Below are 24,570 nucleotides of genomic sequence, written 5' to 3'. Positions count from 1 at the left end.
ACATCTTCAACTGCTAACAGAAACAATATGCACCGGAATTATAATTTGCAGTATTGACGAGACTACTTTTATGAGACGTGTTTGGGAAAAACTGTGCTTAATTTGTTTGAGGAAAGTGTCGTCCCAGATTAGATTTTGCAGTCTTCGCAGGCTAAAAAGGGGCAACACTTTTCACTCTTATTTAAATGTTCGTTTAAACGAAGTCTCTTCCAAACAAACATACACTTTAAAGGTAGAGTGTTGTCCTTGATAAGCCTGTGCGGTGTGCACAGGCTGATGAGGTATGAATACAATAATCACACACACAATTTGTTTTGAGTATAAATAAATTATTTTTATTATAAACATACTTCGACCTAATATAAACCAAATAAATATATCTCTCATAGCCTACAACAGGATAATTGCTCAGTAAGGAACGTACTTAGCGCAGTGGCGATGCGTACAACTTGCTGATAATAAGTATTTCACTTTGCAAATAAAACGAACCCCTTAAAAATGACAGCACTTGTTTATCCTACAGCGATTTACAAACACATAGGTTCTACCGTTACATCGATATATGATCTTGAATTTTAGGGTAAATTTCCATGTTAACGGACGTTGCACTTACCACAGAGTCCGCAGTACTTCCGGCAGTTCTGGTCAACCCAGCGGACATATTCTTTGGCCTCGCAGTAGTAGTGCCCATAAGACGCGCAGCTCGGGTTCTCGTCCTCGCAAGGACGAACGTTACTGGGCGCTGAGAGAGATAGGGCCTTGTTAATCATGTAAGGGTTCCATTGTTGGATGATAGCATGATAAAAACTCAGGTTAATTCGGCGTTTGTATACAGGCTGTGAACGGTAAAACTCGCCTAAATGCTAACTATTATTTTGATTCAACGTTTCAGTTCTTCTTGAATGTGCTTCTCAATCTTTGAATAGGGAATGAACTATTATGAATTATTATTTCAAAACTGTTACTAAACAGTTTAATGCGATGCACCTTGCATTTCGCACAAAACGACATTAAAACATTCTCTTTTTACCTTTTGTATATGGCAATACTAAAGATTGCACGAGAAAGAGGCCATTAAAGTAATACTCGAATTCTGGATCTTATGACGTTGGGAATGGATTAATTTTACGACGTCTTATAGATACCATAGATACTACCATTTAGCAAGTAATGTAAAATAAGATCAAAGTTAAATAAAACGTGAAATTGTGTGTATCACTATTATGCCAAACATATCGTCAACATTGCTATTTTTAGCATGTAATGTAGAGACTGACACCCGCTCTATTGCACACCTTGACAGAATTTGCAGTAGAGTTGGCAGTTGACGCTGGCCCAAGGTTTGTAGTCGGTACAGGCGTCAAGGCCGTAGTCCGCACAGTTAGGGATCTTATCTGAGCACGCCGGCGTCGTGGTCGCGATGTTGGTAGCTGGGGTAATGGTGGTCAGTTCTGCAAAAGAGTCATTCACGGGCGCGTGACACGTTGAAACATAAAATGGCTGCGTGGCACGGTTGTGTATGCTAATAATTACAACGTTTGCCGTTGTGCGTAAATATTGAGTGAGCAGTATTCAATTATAAATAACAATTGACACAAGTGAAAATGCATTCTACTCCTTGTACTATTTTTAAACTATTCTTTTATGTTTTCTCATCGTACATCAAGTTTTATATTCGAGCGTTTTACAACGTACACTCACGCCAAATATGAACTCCTTTCATAATCGTTTCGAAATATTATCTGACGCGCATTTCATAACGATCAACATCATATTTCAATAACTAGTATAGGCGGCATAGCAAGTCAAGTATTTCTTCATTCCGAGACTCAGCGTACGTAAAAAATATATTCCTAAATAATAACAACCTTTCATGACTTACCTTTGCATTCATCATAGTCGACAGCCAAGGTCAGGTTATTGGGATTAAGGTCATCGAATGAGGCGAACTGCACCACGTGATCTTTTTCCGGGGAGCTCGCCATGTCAAAGATCTCTTGGTAGTTAGCCTGGTCGCCGACACCTGCAAATTGATATCACCGTCATCATCAGCAACAGCAGTAACACTTAGAGCTAACACTGACAGTTATGAATACCCTATAAATACGGCTTTGATACAGACATAATTAAGTACCGTGTATTTTTAAAATCCGAACATGCATAGTTAAGTTATAGAGTTAACAAGTCTGACTTCTAAAACATTCTACGGTTGTTCAAACATTGAACTCTTCGTATGATACTGAACTTTAAGGAGGCCACATAAAGCATATGTGCGTTACACTGTCTCGTTCAGTATTTCGGGAAGTTAAAGTTCAAACAAGCCCTTTTTGACCATTCTCCTCAAAGGCTTTCAAGAATTTACTGTCCTCAAAGTGCCTTATAGTAAGACCTTAGTCCTCAAAATCTGAACTTGATTTTGACGGCAGCTACACGTTTATTCGCTCTTTCACCGTTTCATGGAGGTACAAATTTATGCAAAGTTATTGGGAAATCCAAGGGCATTTATGGTCCGCGCAAGTTTCGGGTCGGCCTGACGGACAGAGGAAAGAATGATTCGAGTGTAAAACCAGCATTAACCAATATTACAATAGCTAGTTATCAATAGTTCACACGCAAGACCATGACTGAGTAAAAATTCCCCTACCGACGGAATACACGGTTACCCCCGCGTCGCGCAGCAGGCTCGCCTCCCGTCGGGTGTAGGCGGGGTAGCGGGACAGCCCGTCCGTAATGACGATAGCGATCCGTGGAACGCCGGGACGAGCCGTCCCGAAGCCCTCCTGTCTGTCGGTGGCTAAGGCTTGGTGTGTGATAGTTCCGCCGACGATGTATTCCATCCGCTCGATCACCTGACATAGATAAGTACGTCAATTATTCAGTATTAATGTATACTGTAAATAAAAGCATTTGTCTTTGCAGTGGTTACTGTATAGAACATCCGCCCCATTACTTGACAACCGATACTTGTTAAACTGTTCATTATCTTTTTTTCAATTTAAACAACGAACATTACACCTTTTGCAGTGGATACTGTTTATTTTTGTATGAATTTTAAACTAGTACCTAAAAAATCAAATATGTTAAACGTTTCAACTAGTATTTAAAAACAAGACAATCCGGATTTCAATGCATCACTGACATACCTTCAACATATCGAACTTGTTTCCAAATCGGTTAAGAGTGAACTGCCACGTGGCCTTGTCGTTAAAGAGCATGAGGCCCACACGTGTCAAGCTGTGGTCAACATCTAGACTATTCACGAGGTCCTTCAGGAAGTTGCGGACCTTGTCAAAGTTTTCTGTGCCTATACTTCCGGATGAGTCCACTACTAGGATTATGTCGGCCTTTGTTGCTTGACATTTGACACCTGGAAGAAAACTATATATTTTCAGGCACTGGAACACACATTCTTAAATTGTGTAATCATAATCATGATGATGATGATCATAAGCAGAACTGTCATCACAATTCATCTAAAGATACAAAACCAATGACATCGTTGGCGTTGGTAAGTCCATCCGTCAAAACGTAAGTCCGTTCCGAAGCTTGTGTCTTCAACCACTTAATCTACTGGGTGCATTTCTCTCAAAAATTGACAGCTGAATTACTCTTAGTGTAGATGATAGTAAAGGAAGGTATTTTGGCTGTTTTGAACAGTTTTGACAAAGGTATGGCTCTTTATCTGTTTTCCACTAAAGAATATTTTTCCCCAAAATGTGTTTTCTATTCCTCTTTAACTGCTTTGCGTATTTTGCTCACACGTTCACAATGTAATGACTTTAATGTCCAGATGATCGTTAAAACATGAATGTTGCAGAGACTAGCTTTTGAAGAATTATGGTCATTTGTCTGAATTTTTATTTTAATTAAAAAAACAACAACGTCTTGTCAAGGATTTCACTCAAACTTGGTTTTGTCTGTTTTTAAACATTAGTGATGGGGTCATCAGTGGCTGTGACACATCTAGACTCTAGCTTATACTTTGCTAAATTGTTAATTTTAATTGACCTACTTTCAGTACAGCTCCTGATATTGATAGACTCGCCCGTGTTGCTCCCCTTCAGTTCCGGTCGGGCAACGATCAAAGGACTCTTGTAGAAGTGCAGGTAACATTTGGTCACATTGTTCCAAGTGTAGGCCCAGCAGAAGTAGAAAGTTGAAGTTGAAGTTATGAAGAAGTTGAAATTCACATTTTCGCATGCAATTTTACAGAACCTGGAAAATAGAAATTGAGTCGCGTTCTGAGAAAACTTGGCATAATGCATGTGCGTAAAGTGTCGTCCCAGATTAGCCTGTGCAGTCCGCACAGGCCTATCAGGGTCGACACTTTCCGCTTTTATGGTATTTTTCGTTTAGTCTATTCTACACGAAAATCCAGTTAAGGCGGAAAGTGTCGTCCCTGATTAGCCTGTGCGGACTGCACAGGCTAATCTGGGACGACACTTTATGCACATGCATTATGCCCATTTTTCTCACCATTACCGCCATATCCCCAGATTTCTTTACAGCGTGTGTATCACGGTTTTATCGCCGTCGTCATCATCATCATCGTCATGACCATCTTCAAGAATATAATCTCGTAGCAACAATAATAAATATTAGCATCATTTATTTATAACAACTCATATTTATGGACGTTATCAATGGTTCACCTACCTCTCTGTCGGTGTGATCAAATGCAAGGGGGCATTCGTGATCTTGCCGTCGACGCCGACCAGTGTCTTGTAGTCAGTGACTTCGATGCCGGTGTTCAAGAGTTTCTCGTATGTGCAGTTACCTGAACAAATATACAAATTTTTAATTGTGAGTGGACAGTTAACATTTTAGCAGCGTAAACCAGGTTCGGATTCGTGAACATTAACATGTCGACTGATTTAGTAGTAGACACATGGGAAATACCGATTAACCCATTTATGCCAAAGGTCTAGAAAAAAGCCTTGGCAAATAGCGTAGACCCAGATGAGACGTCGCATAATGCGGCGTCTCATCAGGGTCTGCGCTGTTTGCTTAAAGGAATTTCTGTAAGAAATATTATAAATACAGAAATAAATATACCAGACATCCCTAATTTTGGAAATAAATTGATCCAATTTAGAAGGATGGGAGAGTCCACTAGGCTTAAATGGGTTAGTTGCGTCTCAATGCCGTAATGTTTAAGAAACGTTAAAATATCACACTTAAATCGATTATAAATGGTACAATATATAATTTCAAATAACAGAATTACTAGCAATCGCAACAATTAATCAGCGTGCAGAAGTCACTTAATGTTAGGTGTTAATGTGTGACATATAAATTGTTCAGGCAAAGGCAAAGTATTATCATAAAAACGTTAAAGATATTCTTACCGGCGGGACACACGAATGAACAGGTTTCCGTCTCAAGGGAATCGCTGTCCTTCAAGCTACAGGAAGTGACGCACTGTTCGAACGTCTGCTTCAGCGTGCAGCAGAGGCCGCGTTGTCGAGTGCGAGTTCCGGTTCCGCATGTTTTGCTGCAGGCACATACCCCACTCTTCCCATGAGCAGTGGGTAGTTCCGGTCACGCAGTGGGTCGAATTCTGGGCGAATGTCGTGTGCCAAGATAGCGCTGCAGACGCAATTGCTAAGAAAATTAATTTTGCAAACAGGTCCATTTTTTTTCAAATAAGTAATTCACTAAATTTTCAAAACTAGCTTCAAACTGAGATTTCAAGAATGAATGAAACGTCTCTTAGAATCAACTTTTTTCACAAGCTTGATCTTTAATGCTCGTCTTTTCACACTTTCTGGTTTGTATCACAGAAACGACAGCGTCTGCAGAAAAAGTGCACTGGCCGACACAGTTTTCCAAACGCACGCAGACGACATTAAACCGACAGTAAGCGGTCGGAACAATCTCATAATGTTATCAATGAATGATCGTTTAAAGACGAACTTAACCCAAAAATGGTGATAACGGGGAATGTAAACATTGGATCGTAAAAGCTCCAGTAAAAAATCAAGAATAAAATTAAAAAAAGGAAAAGAACATTGCCCGGACCAGGTATCGAACCAGTGACCCCTGGAGTCCTGCCAGAGTCCTGAAGTAAAAACGCTTTAGCCTACTGAGCTATTCCGCCAAGTACATATGCTTGAAGTATTTTATACCTTATATAAGCAATCTTCGTAGTTTCACAAAATTTAACGACAAAAACAGAACTCTCCAAATTATTCAATCGTTTCGCGTTGCAACGCTTTATAATTTTTAGGTTTTAAAATCGTCAAAAGATGCATATAATGGCTATATTAGACCATGGTTAATGTTCAGTATTACTGTTTCCTCACAAATATCATAACTAAAACGAAAATTTGCGAATCTGAAACAACTTTTTTCAATTTTGTCAATTTACCAAAGCGTGAAAAGATCCCTTTAAGTCATAAATACTGAACAGGGTGATGAAGCAATTTGACCACCAACGTAGTGTTTTCCCCGGTACGTATATTCTCCAGTCAATACGGTGATTTTAGACTTCTGATCAATGACAGCCATAACGCCCACTATTTTACTAAACTGATTCATTTTGATATGTCTTTCAGGTGCGGGCGATGATAAAATTGTACAGTCTGACCTATTATTCATTAATAGAAATGAAAGAGACAAAAGTTCAATCAATATTGAGCTGGGAGATAAAGCAATGTGACCCCAATTATATAAAGTATATAAATAATATAATCCAATGTTCGGATACCGCCTTTGAAGATAACTGTTTACACGACCTCCCGTATTCTTCAGAAATCTCTAAATCTGAATGCATTAACTGACCAATGGCGATTACACGAATCAATAATATTTGGTTTTATAACAAGTTAATGTTTGGTTTTAAGTGAATACTAAGATAGTGCTGAATAAATATATACCTATATTTATCTGTTTAACCCATTTATGCCAAGAGTCTTGAAAAGGGCATTTGCAAACAGCGTAGACCCAGATGAGACGCCGCATGATGCGGCGTCTCATCAGGGTCGGCGCTGTTTGCTTAAAGGAATTTCTGTAAGAAATATTCTAAATATAAAATTAAATATACTTGACATCCCTAATTTTAGAAATAAATTGATTGACTTTTGAAGGATGAGAGAGTCCACTAGGCATAAATGGGTTAAAGTTAGTTATCCGTTCGAGCAGGCATGACGAATCCGTCGTGACTATACACGTGGAAGTATCCTCGAACGTATTATCCTGTCAGGATTCCCTTAATTTAAAAGAGTCAAGCCATTTAAACTCACTGAACGGGTATCATTTTGCATAGACGACGACCCGAATTTTCAGCCTGTTATACCAGCAAGGTCTATGATCTTTTTCATTATTTACATTTCACATATATCAAACATTATCATTATGGCACAACCTTAGTGCCTTAGACACTTGATTTCACATATATCAAACATTATCATTATGGCACAACCTTGCCTTAGACACTTGATTCTAATCAACGGCATATACTTATGGTGGCATGCACGCTTGCTTAACTAACTGTCAATTACAAAAGCTGCAAAATCAAATTTAAAAGACAAAACACGAGTAGTTTCAAAACTTGGTAGCTCCATTATTGCCTTTAAAATGAACATTCGAAGATGGGAGTACATCATCAATCGTAATATGCGACCGTTTGCGGGATAGCTTCAGCTTTTTTGTAACATTTATTTAAATTAAGAAGTAAACATGTTATAACTTTAATTCAGAGTTCGAACCTGGAACTAAAAATCCTTTGAGGTTCAGGACAGGGTCGCGTTAAAAAATTAAGTATAAGGAATAGGAATTATCAGTCGGCATACGGAACCAAAGATTTGTCCAACACCGTTACATTGGGACCTTAACATTATAATTTCCATTGAGAGTGGTTTTGCGTAATCAATATGTGAGGGTGCCCATAATTGCGGTTGGATTTCATATCTCTGAGGGATTATCGATGAAATATTCCGATTCCGAAAGTGTTCAAATTATTGTCGTCGTTATAGGTCATACAACCTTTCAGTACATCGTTCACCTGCTTTAATCCAACATGTTCCTTGTAGTTTGCAAGATAACGTATGCCGAAGTTATTAAAATTCAGTACGCTTTTTTATATAAAGGGAGATCTTAGTTCTGAACAATTGAGTGCAAATGGCTAAAAAAACAAGATAAGTGTTTGCGTCCAAGTAGATCCAAAGGGGATTAATATATGCTCTGACCAAAAGCGGATAAATTGCAGATCGTTTCCGTAGCTCTAAATACATAAAAAAGTAAACACAATCTCACGATACTAAACGAATACTAATTAAATATGCAACTATGTACAGAATACAACTAAGCCTTGAAATAAAGAATAACTCAAATAACATTTTTACTTTTCATAAAAATGATCATAAACTGATTTGTCACAGTTTTGAATAAAATACAGTGGCAGCAGGGCTGATAGTAATGTATGGAGTGGTGTTCGGAATTACTCCCGTGTTGCTATCATCAATAATTTAAAATGAAATGATAATAATTGATTCATTAACAATCAAACAAATATGTCTCTTTAAAGGTTGTATTTTAATCATATTTAAGAGCATATCAGTAACCATGCTAAACAACATCACGAACCGTGCATGATGTGCTATCTGTATTCACTAAACTATGAGAAGCAGTCCAACGAGCTAACGCACGTGTCATTCTGTATCACAGCACGACCATTCGCGTGACACAAAACAACATGCGTTCATCATCCGTCTGCTTCATCGTGAGGAAGAAGCCGCGTTGTAGATTGCGATTTCCGTTTCCGCAAGCAGACAACTGAACAGTGGCCATTTCCGGTCACGCAATGAGTGGATTTAAGATCAAGTGGTACGTTCCAGATTATAGTTGCGAGCATTGTTGACAGGAGCGTCAAATTAACGAATTTTGACATGTTTGATTTGTTTCAGTATTTATGCTTGCTTGTTGGTTGTAATCTTACAACATAATGAGAGTGCAACATCAGCCATTTAGGTATAACCCTCGGTGATAATATATAAGAAATACAAAAACAATTGAAATCTCATATTGATTTAAATTGATAGCCGTTTGGAGATAATTTTCGACAGGTTCTCGGTTCTTTGTTGGATCGATTCCTCTCGATTCAAGATTACGAATGCTACATACGATAGACATAAGAGACTTAAATATTCTCATTTACGAGGCCAACTTAATAATTGTTCATAATATCTGACACGGGTATAACTTTTTTTTTTGCAAAATAAGTACGTATTACGTACAAAATCACTTTTGTTTTGTATCATCTCTTTTACTTGGTTTCATTTTAAACTAATATATAGCACTATATATTGACGGCTTTTAAGTTATTGTTTTGACAATTAGATATGTATATTGCATGTTTCATACTTTAGAACGCAAATAAGTGGACACACGCATGCAATGAGTGATGTCATGGAAAACACACACACAACACAACTTTGTTGATTATTGGTTTTATTCGACCTATTTATAATTTACTTTTCATTATTATGACAACGTTATTTTATATTATTATATACTGACAAGTTAATCAACTAATCTCAATAACAGCTTCACATTTCAGCCTAACTAAGCACTTAAATAGCTGTCGAATATATACAATTGCAATTGATGGATAGATACAATAACATAAGCATATATCATCCGACTTAAAGCGTGGCATTAAAATGTGACCATTTTAGAACTACCGCAGTTTGACAAAAACATAGAGAGCTGAACCACTCCGCACTGCCATGCTGGAAACACGCATGCCTTGTTTTTATAATATATGAGTCTTGTTTTGAGAAAACTGGGCATAATGCATGTGCGTAAAGTGTCGTCCCAGATTAGCCTGTGCGGACTGCAATCAGGGACGACACTTTCCGCCTAAATTGGATTTTTGTCTAAGAAGAGACTTCATTTAAACGAAAAATGTCATAAAAGCGGAAAGTGTTGTCCCTGATTAGCCTATGCGAACTGCACAGGCTGATCTGGGACGACACTTTACGCACATGCATTATGCCTAGTTTTCTCAGAACACGACTAAATATTTGATAAAACCGACGTAAGTCAATCTCACAAACAAAATCATCGTGTTAGAATATTTTGTTCAGGAGGAATGAATACTACGAATAACTTTATGGTCATAAGTGTAATATTATTATTATACAGATATTAGTTTTGTTTTTAGGTCGAAATGAAATGAAAGACAAGCTGCTTCAAGTGGCTTTGCTTATTATAGTTTTAGCAGCCGCAAGATTGATTGCAGTGAGAGCGTCGGAAAAAGGAATGGTTAGTACTGCCACATTGTGTGAAACTACACAATGAACGGGTCTCTTTTAAAACTAAATCGGGTACGGTTCTTTCGACTTTAAGTACTTGTGTTCATTATGAAAAATACGTTTAAGAAAATAAAACATTTTTTATTCAAATGCCTCTTTATAACAAAATATACAAATACATAGCAAAACCAGAACACTACAAGACATAACATGAATATGACACGAAGCTGTATAACAAACAGCCACCAATTAAATAATGGCAAATGTTCAAGGTTCTAAGAAATTTCCCCCTGAAACATGTTAGTTTCAATGGCGTTACACCAAACAGAAAAAAATATATATTGTGTAGCGCCTAATAATTCAATAAAAATATAGCAAGTACACATCACAATTTGTCACAAGTATAGACTTTCATATCGTAAAATCTTACTTTATTTATTATTACGCATTTTAATTTCTCATTTAGACGTGTTTAATCGATCAAATCCGTACTCAAAAGCATATATACATTATAAGCATGATTGGTATCTACATCTATATCTAAATGTGCGTATTAACTATAATGAGAGTAACATTGGACTCCATTTAAAGGCGAGCCAAATTATTCGAACAAGTCCGCTGTGTATTGCTATATTCAAGCCCGCTTCACTAAAAGTTTGAATCCATCCGAGCATATAGGAACCGGGCAACAGTTGTTGTTTTCATGCACAAGCCTACACTCCTTGGGCAAGACCCAAGCCGGGCACCTGCAAACATGATATGACTGCATAGATAAGTAAAGGGGAAAATATATTTACACAAATGGATATTTTACTGTTTACGAAACTTTCATTTAAAAGAAAAACGGTTTCAAAATCAAAAAGGTCATACAATAAAATTCAAATACAACAAAAATACTATATGGTGAATGTTTAACGTGAGAAATTTTGTTTTACAAAATACACGAACCACATATTACTATCAACCATTTTAATTCTAAATGACGTAAAATGCCAGAGGCTTCGCTGTCATGCGCATTGATTAACTGTTATCTTAATTGTTAAGATTGAAACAGGAATTAACAGTTAATTTGAAAACAAAATATACGCTCGAAGATCAACTTACGTATGAATTCCGGTCGTGTGAGGCGTCACGGTGTAAATATCCGCCAAGCAATATCCACAGTATTTGCGGCAGTTCTTCTCAGCAAAGCCTCGGTACTCCGGGTTTGTACACAGGTCGGCGTTATATTCCCGGCATTGTAATACATCATCACACCCAGCCGCTGAAGGTAAGAGGTTTCAAAGTGCTTGTGAGCTCTCAAAAGGAAATTTTTTGGCGGTATGAGTTTTCAGTATGACATCTGTTTACGTGTCTCTTCTGAGATTGTGAAAATATGAGTTTTTTAAGATGGTGGATTGTGGAAGAAAAACTCCGAAATACTGAATGTAATTTGAAATGATAGAACTATTCGTAATTGAGCTCAATGAAATGAAGTAAAATATGATGATGATACGCCTCTGGTATCAATGATAAATGAATTGACTCACGAGTAGTTGTAACGGTAGTTGTAGTCGTGGATGACTCGATCAGAACCTCTGTCTTGTTGCCTGCAACAGTAAGGTAAATCTGTACAAAATAACACATTCATAGAGAGGACCATACAAGTCCTTGAATTCGCATGCATCTACAGGTCGTTAAGCCGATAATTTCATTGAATGCTTGTTTTTCGCCTATGGCTTGTAAACTTAGCTTGACTCGTTTAAATAAAAAACAACTGCTTACCACAAAAACCGCAGAATTTGCGGCAGTTCTTGTCCACCCATTGATACTGGTTGATATCGAAGCAGATGTATGTGCCGTAAGATCCACAGTTCGGAATCGCGTCTTTGCAGGGACGCTCAACCTTTATATGAAATAAAATATCAGGAATAAGTTGTGGTACAACAACCTTTCTATGATATACAAACATAGAATATATACTTAATGTAAAATGTTGTTTTCAGTATGCAATTTAATTTAGAACCAACACAAACATGTTCTTCGTGACTATTGAATACGGGTTCAAAAGCTTTTTGGTTTTTCCAACATGTTTAAGCCTTTGGCTCAAGTTACAGTCAGAGAGGAAAAAGACGAGTATTGATCGTATTATCTGGTGTTATCAGCCCGGTCAGATGGAGTTAACGCATGGGCTTAACCCTTTACCACTTAAATACGTATTTTGACACATTTGTAGTCCCTTACAAAGTTAAATTTAAATAAATACATTTTACTAGATTAAAGTTTTGAAGACTTTATTTCCAACCCTTAGATACTGATGAGCAGCAAACAGCATACAACCTGGTCAGACTGCGAGTTACTCGCAGGCTGTTTTGGTTTTATGCTGTTTGCATATAGCCATCTTACATTTGCTTCTGAGTGGGAAAGGTTTAATGTATGTTACTATCCTGATAAAATATATATCAGATCATGACGGGGCTCGTATATACCGTTTTGCCAATAGTTCTGTATTCATAAGCTTATCTGATTTTGAGACGTCCTGGTCACTGACGTCATAAGAAGAGTTAGACAAAGTAGCTCCAAAGAAGCTAAATTGCCTTATTATAAATTTATGCTTTCAGTTTAAATCAATGTCGCAAACGTAACGTTGTCACCTCAGTTCCACAGAAACCGCACGTCTTGGCGCAGTGGCCGCGGGCGTATGGCTCATAGTCAGAACAAGAATCCTTGGAGTACCCAGAACAGTCTGCCGTGTCCACACAGCCAGCGAGTGTCGTCGTCATCGGGGTAGTTGTACGAGTGTATGGGTTCGTCGGCAAAATAACTGTGGCATAATTATTATCCAGGTAATGAATATTTTTCGTTCACGTTTATTGAATATAAACAGTTATCAAACCGAGGTTTTTGCTGCCATTAAAGAGTAACGGTGTATTGTTTAAATAAATATCCGATTACCCTTTAAAAGCATGCATCGGATTTCTATGAAATACCTTAAGTATACCATCTTAATAAAATAAAGCTGGATACATGTATTAACATATAAAATATATTCAATATAATAGCTGAAATATATTTGACCTTCAAAGAAAAATTGTGCGTGACATATTAGGCACACTGCAATAGTAGGAACATTTCATTATTACGAAACATGGACGTACCACCGCAAGCCAAATGCGCGACGACGTTGTCGATTTTCGAGAGTGCCCCAAATTCTCCTACAAAGAACTGGAACTGTGGTCCGCTTGCGAGCTCCGTTAGTTCCGCCTGATCCGTCTGGTTCCCGATACCGATGGAGAACATCGTGATGCCCTCTGCCTTGGCCCGGTCCGCCTGGATCTTGGTGATTGGTGGGTATTTGGATAGCCCGTCGGTGATCACGATGCTTATGTCAGGTGCACCGGGCCGCTCTCTGAAAGATGTATACTATAAAGTTGAATTTAATTTAATGGACTTGTGGAAATTCATTTTTATCATAAAAAAACTTGTGTCCTTTGTTTTTTGTTTACCAAAGATCAACAATATGTGTTTTTAAAATATATAACAACATTAGGTAGAATGTGTATATATAAAGACAGGGGCTACCACAAATTTTACCGAATTAACTAAAGATGTTATCAGTGTAATTCTGATACAATATGCAAAGACAACGTTGAAATGTGGCACAGTAGTATTCGCATTACAAATAATGCAAAAAAGCTTGTACAAGCAATATAGAACATTATTGTCATTTGAATTGATCGCACACGAAGACATGCGTTTGAACCAGAAGCATAATCTGGTTGTAAAAGGGCTGGTTGAGATTGCAACTTCTGACGAGAAACTTACGAAATTCAAGAAGATAAGTGCAACTAGAAACTGGTCAAAATTGTACCCTTCATATCCCGGACCGCGCATCAACTCCAGAGCGTCTGACGTCATAGTTCCGCCCCCAGAGTAGTGTATATTGTCAATAGCAGCTATGAGATCAGTCAAGTTGGAATGTTCATTCAACTTGAATTCTATTCTGGCGTAAGTGCTGAACTCAACCAAAGCAACTTGCGTGTATCGAGGGTCTACATCAAATGTCCTGACAATGTCTTTAATGAAGGCCTTCACCTTGTCGAAGTTTTCAATGCCAATACTACCAGATGCATCCACAACGAACACAACATCGGCTACCTTAGCGACGCACGCTGAAAGGTAATAGTCACGTTAAGTTATTCATATTAGCTTTATGATGTTCAGAAAAGCCTAGGAGCAAAATCGTTAATGGTAAAAAGAACTGTGTGTGTCAATTTTAAGTTCATTTTTCATTTTAAATGCCCTCTAATATCGTAATTGAATGATTGGTAAATATTTAGTTAACCCAAGAATTTGAACATCTCCATCTATATAAACCTAAAATCCAAAGTTTTAAGCAATAAATCTTCGAACTTTTTTCTCTTTCTTGTCTATACGGAATGCTGGGGATCTAACAAAGCGGTGTCAATAAACTTACATGCAGTTGTTGTACTCTTTGGCAAAGTAGTTGTTGATTCTGCTGGTTGTTGCGTAAGCTGACTAGTTGTCAATGGTTTTTCTGTTGTTGACGTTGTTATTATTGGTTCCGTTGATTGAATTGGTGTTTTCGGTGTTGTTATTTGCTCAGGTGTTTGAATTGGTGCTATCGTTGTTGTTGTTTGTTCATATGTCTGCATTGGTGTTTTCGTTGTTGGTTCAGGTGTTTGAATTGGTGCTATCGTTTTTGTTGTTTGTTCAGGTGTCTTTATTGTTGCTTTCGTTGTTGGTTCAGGTGTTTGAATTGGTGCTATCGTTGTTGTTGTTTGTTCAGATGTCTGCATTGGTGCTTTCGTTATTGGTTCAGGTGTTTGAATTGGTGCTTTCGTTGTTGTTGTTTGTTCAGATGTCTGCATTGGTTCTTTCGTTGTTCGTTCAGGTGTTTGAATTGGTGCTATTGTTGTTGTTGTTTGTTCAGGTGTCTTCATTGTTGCTTTCGTTGTTGGTTCAGGTGTTTGAATTGGTGCTATCGTTGTTGTTGTTGGTTCAGATGTCTGCAATGGTGCTTTCGTTGTTGGTTCAGGTGTTTGAATTGGTGTTATCGTTGTTGTTGTTTGTTCATATGTCTGCATTGGTGCTTTTGTTGTTGTTGTTGGCTCAGGTGTTTGAATTGGTGCCTCCGTAGTTGTTACTGATGGTTGCATAGTGGTGGCTGATTCCGGTGTTTGTACAGGTGTTTTGGGTGTCGTTACAAGTTCTGGCGTTTGTATTGGTGTTTTCGTTTGTTCCTGAGTTGGAGCTGCGGTTGTTGTTGTTTTTTCCGTTGTTGGAATCGGTGCTTGTGTTGTTGTTTCTGGTTCTGGCGTTTCAATTGGTGTTTTGGTTGTTGTTACTGGCTTTGATGTTGGAACTGTTGCTTTGGTTGTTGTTGATGTTGTGGTTTCTGCTGTTTGTGGCTCCGTTTGTTGTGGAGCCATGGTTGTTGTCAATGGTTTCTGTGTTTGGGAGTTAACTACAGTAGTCGTAAATGGTTGCTGGGTTGATGTTTCTTGCAAACGCGTCGGTGGTTCAGCTGTGGTGGTTGTCAGTTTTTGAGGTGTTGCTGCCTGAGTAGTTGACGTTAAGACACTTGTGGCATCCGTTTGGATAAATGTTATTCGTTCCGTTGTAGTTACTCTTTCTGGCGTCTTTGGGGGCTCAGCAGACGTTGTTGTCATCTGTTTTTGAGTAACCGGTGACTGAGTTGGAGGTTGCGCGTCTGTTGTTGTAACAACCATCGTAACATCAGAAGTAGTTGTAAATGCAGGCGTCTGTGGGGGTTCAGCAGTGGTGGTTGTTTTAACGGGCGGTGCCAACGTTACGGTGGTCGGAGGAACACCCTCTGTGGTTATAATAGCAGGAGATGGTGGGTTAGTAACGACACTTGGTGTGGACTCAGTTATAATTTGAGTTACTGCTGGCGGTCTTTGGGTTTCCGTTTTCTCAGTTGAAGTGACTTTACCGGTGACAACTGGGTTCACAGAAACCTCACTGGGGATTTTTGAAACAGTTGGGTCGGTCTGGACAGGCTGAACAGGTGTCATAACCGTTGGTATTGTGGTGACTACAGGTGGTTTGTCTGTTACAACTCCAGTAAGAACTATGGGTTTGTCAGTAAAAGCAGTCTCAGTGGGCATGGTGGGCCGAGTAACAGGTGTCTGAACTGCTGTGGCAATACTTGACTTTACAGTGTTTTCACTCGGCACAGTTGGTAGGGTTACAGGCGGTTTGACGCTTGGAGTATTCTGAGCGTCTGTGACTGCTGATATGGTCTGCGTAGCTGCTTCAGTGGTGGTAACCGGTGCAGGTTCTGTTGTTGTTGTCGTGGCTACTGATGTAGTTGTACTTGTTGTTGGTGGAGCAGGTGCTAAGAAAATAAATCTTATTTTGTATAACCTCTGTATATGATACCATTATGAGTATTGCGCTTGCTGATTTAAACGTTTATTCACTATTGTATTTTTTGCGTTGTTAAACAACAATCACCTAAAACGTACATTAAAAATTGAAGATTTTTTTGTAAAAAGTATTATTTAATTGTACTAATTTAAATATCTTTAGCATGTACCCACTGGTGCAACTCTTGGCCTGGAATTGTTCGGCAATGGCCCTAAGAGCGCTGAAATCTGTAACTTGGAAAAGATAGTTGGAATCTGGTTTGCTGCTTATAGACGTCAGTTCGTGCGGATTGATGTCATCACCGATTCCAATTACGAACATCACAATGCCGTTCATTTTAGCGTTGTGTGCCGACTGAGCGGTTTTATCGGGCTCAAAGGACGTGCCATCAGTAATGACAATGCCGACTTTAGGGTTGTTGACATCTCGGCTGAATTGTTGCATCATAAGGTCAAGTGCTGTGTGTGTGTTCGTGCCGCCGTGGTCGTATGTAATGTTGGCCTCGAGGGCAAGCATCGTAGCTATGTCTGTTGATTCCGACAATTTCAATGCAACCTGAAATGTGCAATTATAATTAAGAATGAGGAAACAAAAACACTATTTTCACCGCTGTATGTACATATAAGGACATATGTTTCAGGAATTTGTGGTCCAATGTAGATTTTCAATGTGACTTTGTCCACACAACTGGCAACACATGAGCCCAAACGCTTATCACCTTTCTATATTGGCGTTGCGTCACTAACTGCCTATGTTACAAAACCAAGAGTTTATCGTGTGATGTGTTTTAAAATGATCAAAAATAACCTGTCATTCGTCAGCATTTTTAATGATAATCAAATATTCGTAATCCGTTCATATGTGGTATTTACCCTTGCTTTATTGCTGTATGTGATCACTGTAACGTTTATGATGTTGTATTCCTGTTTCAGTCGCAACGTGACGTTTTGAGTGAATTCTCTCATTAACTGGAAGTTTGCTTCTCCCACACTGCTAGAAGAGTCCAGTACAAACACCAGCTCAGCCGTCGTGTTGCAATCATTGAAAAAGTTGGGTTCAGGCTCTATCGGAATAAACAAATTTTCTCTCAAATTAGCAAACACACACATTTGTAGGTAAGTTTATTGTTAGTGACGTTATATTAAAATCGTTAAATATCCACACAATTAAACTATTAGTATTTCAACAGCTTTATACTAGTTATAATACAATTCGTACAAGGTAACATACCTCCAGTGGGCAATGGCGTAGGCACAACAACGGTGGTACGTTCGGTACTCCTGGGGACACTTGAGTTCCAACACAACTCGCAATACTGGGGACATTTTAATCGACCGAAGTCCAGCAAAGGGCCCTCGCAGATCTGCCGACCGAGCTTCTCACAGTTTGCATCCGGGTCATTTACGCAAACGCCGCCTGCAAAGAAAGGTCCATGCATCGTGGTTTAATTATCCAATGCAACATTTTCTTGAAATGTAAACACTTGTCATGCTTAACATGCTATAAATATACATGTTCATCTATCATGAACAGCGTTTACACATGTCAAAAGCATTTGTAAAATTCCTAACCAATAGTGTTAGCATTATTTTCAATTTATGAACATTGTTTGGACATCTTACCTGTACTTGGCTGGTATGCAGTTGTCGTCTGCTGTATTCCGGAAGTAGACGCTGGTGTGCTGCGTAGAGTTGTCGTCTGTTGCAAGGTGCTCGCGGCTGTAGGTTGGGTTACTACTGTGCATAACTTGCAAAATCTACGACAGTGTTCGCCTCCGAACACGTCCAGTGGAGCCTCACAGACGCTCGGACCGATGTCGGAACATTCCGGATCATCATCGTAGCATGTTTGGCCAACTGAAAGTGAGCATTATTTAATAGATGAACAACAGTTTGAAAGTAAAACTGGTTTGCCATGAACTTATGTACTTAATGTGGTAATTTAAATACGTTGTATTGTGTATACGATTTGAAAATAGAAATTGGTTAACCTTTAAACTATGTACTTAATTAAAAATGATGTTGGTACATTTTGAGGTATATCAAACACTGAAACCACCAAAGTCTAACGTGTTTAAATGTTAAATCAATCACGGGATCTATATGATACCGGCGTACCCTCTGACGTGATAGGCGTTCTCGGCGTGGTGCTCGGGACCTCTCCAGTGTAGTTAACACTAGGATCGCAGTACTCGCACATGAAGGGGCATTTGACCTTTGCGAACGCCGTGTAGTTTGTACATATCACTTGACCAAGTACTCTGCATATGGCGTCGTCTGTCTTCTCCGCGCAATACTCTACTGTTAACGTATTAAGAATCGTATCAAGAAATAATTGCCATTAGATATAAGCGTTTCAACGTTTCACTACAATCACTTTTTCACTATTTTAAATTAAATTAAATCTTAATTAAAGATAAAATATGCATTCATCTATGTGCACATACATGTTGAAACATTTGTACACATGATCTATTGTGTGCAAAGCGTTATTCGTTAATTTAACAGTTTATGTTTTTATTTAAGATAACACACAAAAGGATGTATGATAGACACGTGCGGGTACGTTAATTTAATCGATAGAAAGCGACGATGAGACTACAACAACAACGAAAGCGGCGATGGTCATTACACAATAGTTGGTAGTAACGGTATCGGTGTGCTCTCACCTGTTTTATTGAGCTCGGAACTTTTTGTGGTCGTCTTTTCAGTTGTAGGTGTTACGGGGGTAGTTATGACGGCGGTGCTATTATCCTTGCAAAATCCGCAGAAGAGTTGGCAATGAACGCGCCCATACATATCGAGAGGTGACTGGCAGATGATGGCACCAATATCTGCACACTCACGGTCGTCATCGTAACAAACCCTGCCGTCAGGAACTGAATGAGAACATACCGATTCAGGATCGAATGGTAAATCATGATCTTTATATAAATCAGGATCGTTATATATGTTTTTATTTATATATAATAGTTTGTTCGTGAACTCGCTATAAGCTATCCGTAACACAATTAATCATCCATTTATGTTTTATAACCTACCCTGGGTTTGATTGGTTGGTGTCATGGTATGATTCATAGTCGTGGTATTATGCTTAGAGCAAAGCTCGCAGAAGAAGCGACATCTGCGAGTGGAGAATTCGTTGTATGTAACATTGCATATGTTAACTCCTATAGCCCGACAGATAGGGTCGTCTATATATTCATCACATATTTCTGTAAAACAAAATATGTAACGTTTAAGTTTTTCTTGAGTGCGTCAACAATAAAAGCATAACGTTTAAAGTATTACAAGTATAAATAAAAACACAATATGTATGCAGCACAATGAGTATAATTTGCACATTTTCCTGAAAAATAATATTAATACTACAAACAAGTGTATCGATAATATAAATATCATAATCCAAATATTGTGACCGTAACATACATCAAGCATCAAATCTTGTCGGATTGTAATAAGTATCAACTTTCCACTAACAAAATACTAAATACTACGGTGAGCTGAGAATGCGTTAAAATTTTGCTTCTGTGACAGTAAACATAATTAGATTATTCATTTTAACATTTAGTATGTGGCATACCTTTGTAAACATATGAGACAATATTGATGGACATACTTCAGCAGGCATATAAGGTTTGGCTCGGACAAAAAATAGAGGCTCGAATTTTCGGAGGTATGTTTCATGAACATTATTCACACGGTATAGAAATTAAAAAGCGGATGCAAACAAACGGAAATGTGTACACTTAATTCTAAAGGACTTTATTGACATTATGCTGGCGTAGCTAACCTAAACATTTGAGCCAAGTATTGTGGACTCGTTCAACCACAAAGGTAAAGATATGCAGAGGTCACGAAAATGGAGGCTCATACAAGTGTGAGATTGATCTTGAGCCGGCGGTATTGATCCATGCCTTCTTGACATCCAAGCATTTCAGTAAAATCCTTCAACTAGTTTTCACATGTGTAGTGGATAGACGGACGAAAGGAGGAAGAGCAGGTGGAAACTATACTTTCGATCCGCGTTTGGGGATAAACATAATGCAACACCACACAATTTTCATGTAATGAATTAACTCCTTATCGACATGAATAAATACATGTAGACAGAAAAGATAAATATCATAAGACATGGAAGATTTTTTTTCAAATTCGGCATAACTAAATGAATATATTTTTTTTAATTTGACATTACTTACATAAATATATATGTGTAGACATTTCAAGTTGAAAGTTATTAAAGGATTTATGGTAATCAAAGAATGCACTTTGTTTAAATTCTAATTTAAAATGTAAACTGAAACGATGTTTTACATTTTTCGATTATTTCAAATGTTTGAACAAACACACAGAAGACTTCATACAAAATAAAAGGCGATGTGCATTGGCAATCGTAAATTTGAGATGAAGTTTGTTATCATACCTGGATTTTTTGTTGTCTGCAAAGGACTAGTCCTCGGCTCACTGGTAGTGGTTGTTGACATCTCGTTCACAGTGTCGTTTTGTTTATCGAAACATCTCTCGCACTTGACACCACAGTATTTAAGTCCAAAATCCTGAAGTGGGGGCTCGCAGACAACATTGCCTAACTCATTGCAGTCGGGCACGCTGTTGGAACAATTACGCCCGTCGAAGACTGTGAAAATAATAATTAAACAAATGACTTGTGACAAGCTAAGCATAATGTATTACTTAGTCCGTATTATTGTCACCGAATGAAGTGTATAGATCAAACAAATTAAGTAATTAGCTTTTTGAGTAACTAATAACCTTTTAAAAGTCACATAATACTTAACTAACTAAGTAACTAAGTAACTAGCTAGGCAACGAACTAACGTACTGACTAAATAAAAAAAATTCCGAAAGAACAAATGAGAACGATTAGTTTTTATGTTTTTGTCTGCCCAAATGTTTTGGCCTCTACGTGGATCCAATCAGATTGTAGGGTTTGCCTATCATAAAACAAGTTTCAGTAACATTGAGACGAGTATCCTAATACCAATTTTATTGATATGTGCTGTGTAATTGGCATGTTGCGATTTCTTGGTTTGGTCAAAAGAACAAGAAATGACATTTCCCTGTATACGATATATCTCTTCTTAAGTCGAAGCTACACTTTCTATGCTTTAATCGATCATATTAATATATTATATATCATGCACATGCATGCTTAGGGCGTTTTGATATTTTATTGTTTTTCAATATCATGACATACACACCTTCTTCTAAGCTTATTTCGCTACAGCTGTTCAGGATATCACGTTTCAATCTCAACATGCAATCAATTAAGTAAAGGTATATTTACCACCGGTTGTATCAATCACGTAATGAGCTGTCGCATTAGCAATTAGCACGGCAGCATCACAGGTATTGCACATGTTCGGACATCTGGTAGTGCCAAACTTTGTCATGTTTCCTGTGCAAACGGCATTTCCCACTTTGCTACAAATTGGATCGTCGTTCACCTCGCGACACGTCTGACCTGGTCAAATATGAAATGTACTTATCACTCTTCAAGACACTGCGAAAGGCTTTCAGTTCCGATGGATGCATTACATATTCTTGTGTGATTTTCATTTTAACGTAAAGAAACACATGTTGTATACCTAAATATATATTTTCTGCATTAGTTAATATAGCCGATTGGATTACAACCCAGCATATTTGTATAAGTATCAAATGACATAATAGTGGCATTTTACCTATTTTGCCAAATAAAGCTTTGCGTTAATGTAAAGATTAAAAACTTATGCACATGCAATGACCTTTTTTCTATATTGTTATCTGAAACGTTTAGGTTGATTTTGCTTACGTTGACCTTTTTCTCTTCAATATTGACAATGTGGGCATTGATAAAAATTTCAATAATCACATATTTCTTTTTGCAAAATGAAACAAAATACAATATTAATAACCATGTTGTTGTAAAAAAATAAAATATTTTTTTATACAAACCAGTTGCTACGACAATCACTGTATATATACACGCAGCAGACCAAAACATCTTTGGCGCCATGGCTATCCAAAAAGATTTGAAAACAAAACGTTTTAATCTACTTAATATAGCCGTTCGGTTATAGGATTACATAACATGGTTAATATATCAAAGCAAAACAAAAGAGCTTTAAAATCACATGAATTTATTCAAAGTATATCTTCGTTAATATATTTTAATTTAAAAGACAATAACTATAATTTAAACCAAATTTATGATACTCAAATAGATACCACTGAGATACAAATCCAATACACCGAATCCCAAAATGTTTGGCGCGAGCGTCTCTGCCGTCTGCACGCCACAATCAAGTGAGTTCAGATCAAATTAAGATGAGCTAGTATGTATGTCAAAACTACCCGGACACCGCCTCGTAAGCACAAACTTGACGAATTGTGAGATGTTAAGTTGTGTTTGCCGAGGCTCGAAGCACTCTTTGGGGTCGTTTGCGCTATCTTTGTCGCTTGGATTACAGTGGAGATCACCTTTATCTGAAAATACGGACAAATCCAATCGTTTTGATAACGCATGTCATTAGTAGTTTGCGATCGAATTTTACTTTCCGAATGTACGAATCTAACCCGGATTTTACGGACGTGTACCAAGGACCGTTTGACCTAGTTAAATTTCGAATGCGTAGTAGTTCTCTAAGCAGACGACAATGCAATTCGAGGTTTCTGCGGTGCAAGGGGTGTAAAGTTCAATTGATTGCGTTCATTCTGTGACAACGTTTAGATAAAACCTCATTGAAGGCAAACTTAAGTACCCAAGCGTTTACGAATTATCAATGAGATCCCGTTGGATAAAAGTTGCGCCTGTTCTCATTCAACGTTCTCACGCTGGTCTCAACCAAAATAGGTGCACAGCTGTATGCAACATTAAGTTTGATAGTTTTGCATATCTTCCATAGGTTTGCATGATTATATTTATCTTCTTTTGTTCAAGGGTCTAAGGTCATCGAAACCCTCTTTGGTCCCCATATGTCCGTTTCTCTCCTCACCCAAGAGTTTGAACGCACAAAAAATACACAAACTGCAAAAACGCACTTGATAATAAAAATATCCACGTTATTTAGAACTAAAAATGCAAACAACATATAACATCGCAATTTGACGCTTTGACGTTACAAAATGAGTAAACTATTTTGCATTTAAATAAATAATAATGTTGACAATTACGTTAGTCATAATAAGAACTTAATGATTAATGGTTTTGATTAAATAAATCAGTCTTTATTTCTGATTTTAAATAAGAACCTACGCACTTAGATATATAGATTTAATGTTTGTGCTATAAGTGTCGTCCTGAAAGACGTCATTTGAATGAACAATTGTATACAAGCGGACATTTTCGTCCCTCATTAAACTGTGCGACACTTAACGCACGTGAATTAAGTTTGGTTTTCCCATATGTTTGTTTCGTAAATAAGTTAGTTTGGACAGTATTATTACTTCAGTTAACACACAAACAGGACTCTTTGATACTGTACAAATATACACATGTCAGCTAAGCACGTACACAAGTATGCATCAATACAATTAGCTACATTTTCAGATTGTTCTCGATAATTTGTATTAATTTTTGAATTACGTGTTTGATGCTTATATGTTATGGACATATATAATTATTTCAATTAAGTTATCTAAGAGTCACGGAGTTGAGTCTCTTTAGAATGGTTTTTAATATCCATTAGTTCAATTCCTAATTGTTGCTCGTTTGGTAACAAATAGCTGTTGTTGTTGGGTTCAACTCAGTTTATTGCTATTTATTTGTAAACAATTCATTTCAAATTTACGTATTTAAACAACGATGCGAGTAGATTCCCTTAAATATGCACTTCAATAAGATTAACAGTGTTGTCGCCCTTACGATTAGGTAGAGTTTGCGATTTTCGACGATGTTATCATACCATAAAACAATTCTT

The 24,570-nt window shown here is 37.7% G+C and overlaps 1 protein-coding gene across 1 annotated transcript in view; it reads right to left on the bottom strand.

The window, feature by feature from the left end:
- Positions 1–23,045, bottom strand: part of LOC127877057 (uncharacterized) — a 39,163-nt gene extending 16,118 nt beyond the window's left edge. The window contains exons 1-26 of the mRNA XM_052422657.1: positions 22,880–23,045; positions 22,607–22,669; positions 21,957–22,133; positions 21,075–21,287; positions 19,690–19,863; positions 19,318–19,527; positions 18,767–18,949; positions 18,272–18,505; positions 17,880–18,065; positions 17,522–17,712; positions 16,823–17,204; positions 14,713–16,617; positions 14,107–14,407; positions 13,394–13,644; positions 12,890–13,059; positions 12,021–12,141; positions 11,786–11,845; positions 11,361–11,520; positions 10,974–11,002; positions 4,657–4,777; positions 4,013–4,215; positions 3,144–3,367; positions 2,645–2,849; positions 1,883–2,023; positions 1,296–1,451; positions 614–742 (exon numbers count right to left, since the gene is read on the bottom strand). Coding sequence (XP_052278617.1) covers positions 614–742; positions 1,296–1,451; positions 1,883–2,023; positions 2,645–2,849; positions 3,144–3,367; positions 4,013–4,215; positions 4,657–4,777; positions 10,974–11,002; positions 11,361–11,520; positions 11,786–11,845; positions 12,021–12,141; positions 12,890–13,059; positions 13,394–13,644; positions 14,107–14,407; positions 14,713–16,617; positions 16,823–17,204; positions 17,522–17,712; positions 17,880–18,065; positions 18,272–18,505; positions 18,767–18,949; positions 19,318–19,527; positions 19,690–19,863; positions 21,075–21,287; positions 21,957–22,133; positions 22,607–22,667 — 6,187 coding nt within the window. The 5' untranslated portion in view covers positions 22,668–22,669; positions 22,880–23,045. The remainder of the gene's footprint in view (positions 1–613; positions 743–1,295; positions 1,452–1,882; positions 2,024–2,644; positions 2,850–3,143; positions 3,368–4,012; positions 4,216–4,656; positions 4,778–10,973; positions 11,003–11,360; positions 11,521–11,785; positions 11,846–12,020; positions 12,142–12,889; positions 13,060–13,393; positions 13,645–14,106; positions 14,408–14,712; positions 16,618–16,822; positions 17,205–17,521; positions 17,713–17,879; positions 18,066–18,271; positions 18,506–18,766; positions 18,950–19,317; positions 19,528–19,689; positions 19,864–21,074; positions 21,288–21,956; positions 22,134–22,606; positions 22,670–22,879) is intronic.
- Positions 23,046–24,570: the final 1,525 nt, after the last annotated feature.

This window comes from Dreissena polymorpha, chromosome 4 (genome assembly GCF_020536995.1).
Source record: "Dreissena polymorpha isolate Duluth1 chromosome 4, UMN_Dpol_1.0, whole genome shotgun sequence".
In the NCBI taxonomy this organism is placed as follows: Eukaryota; Metazoa; Mollusca; class Bivalvia; order Myida; family Dreissenidae; genus Dreissena; species Dreissena polymorpha.
This window is presented reverse-complemented; position numbering and strand designations above follow the sequence as displayed.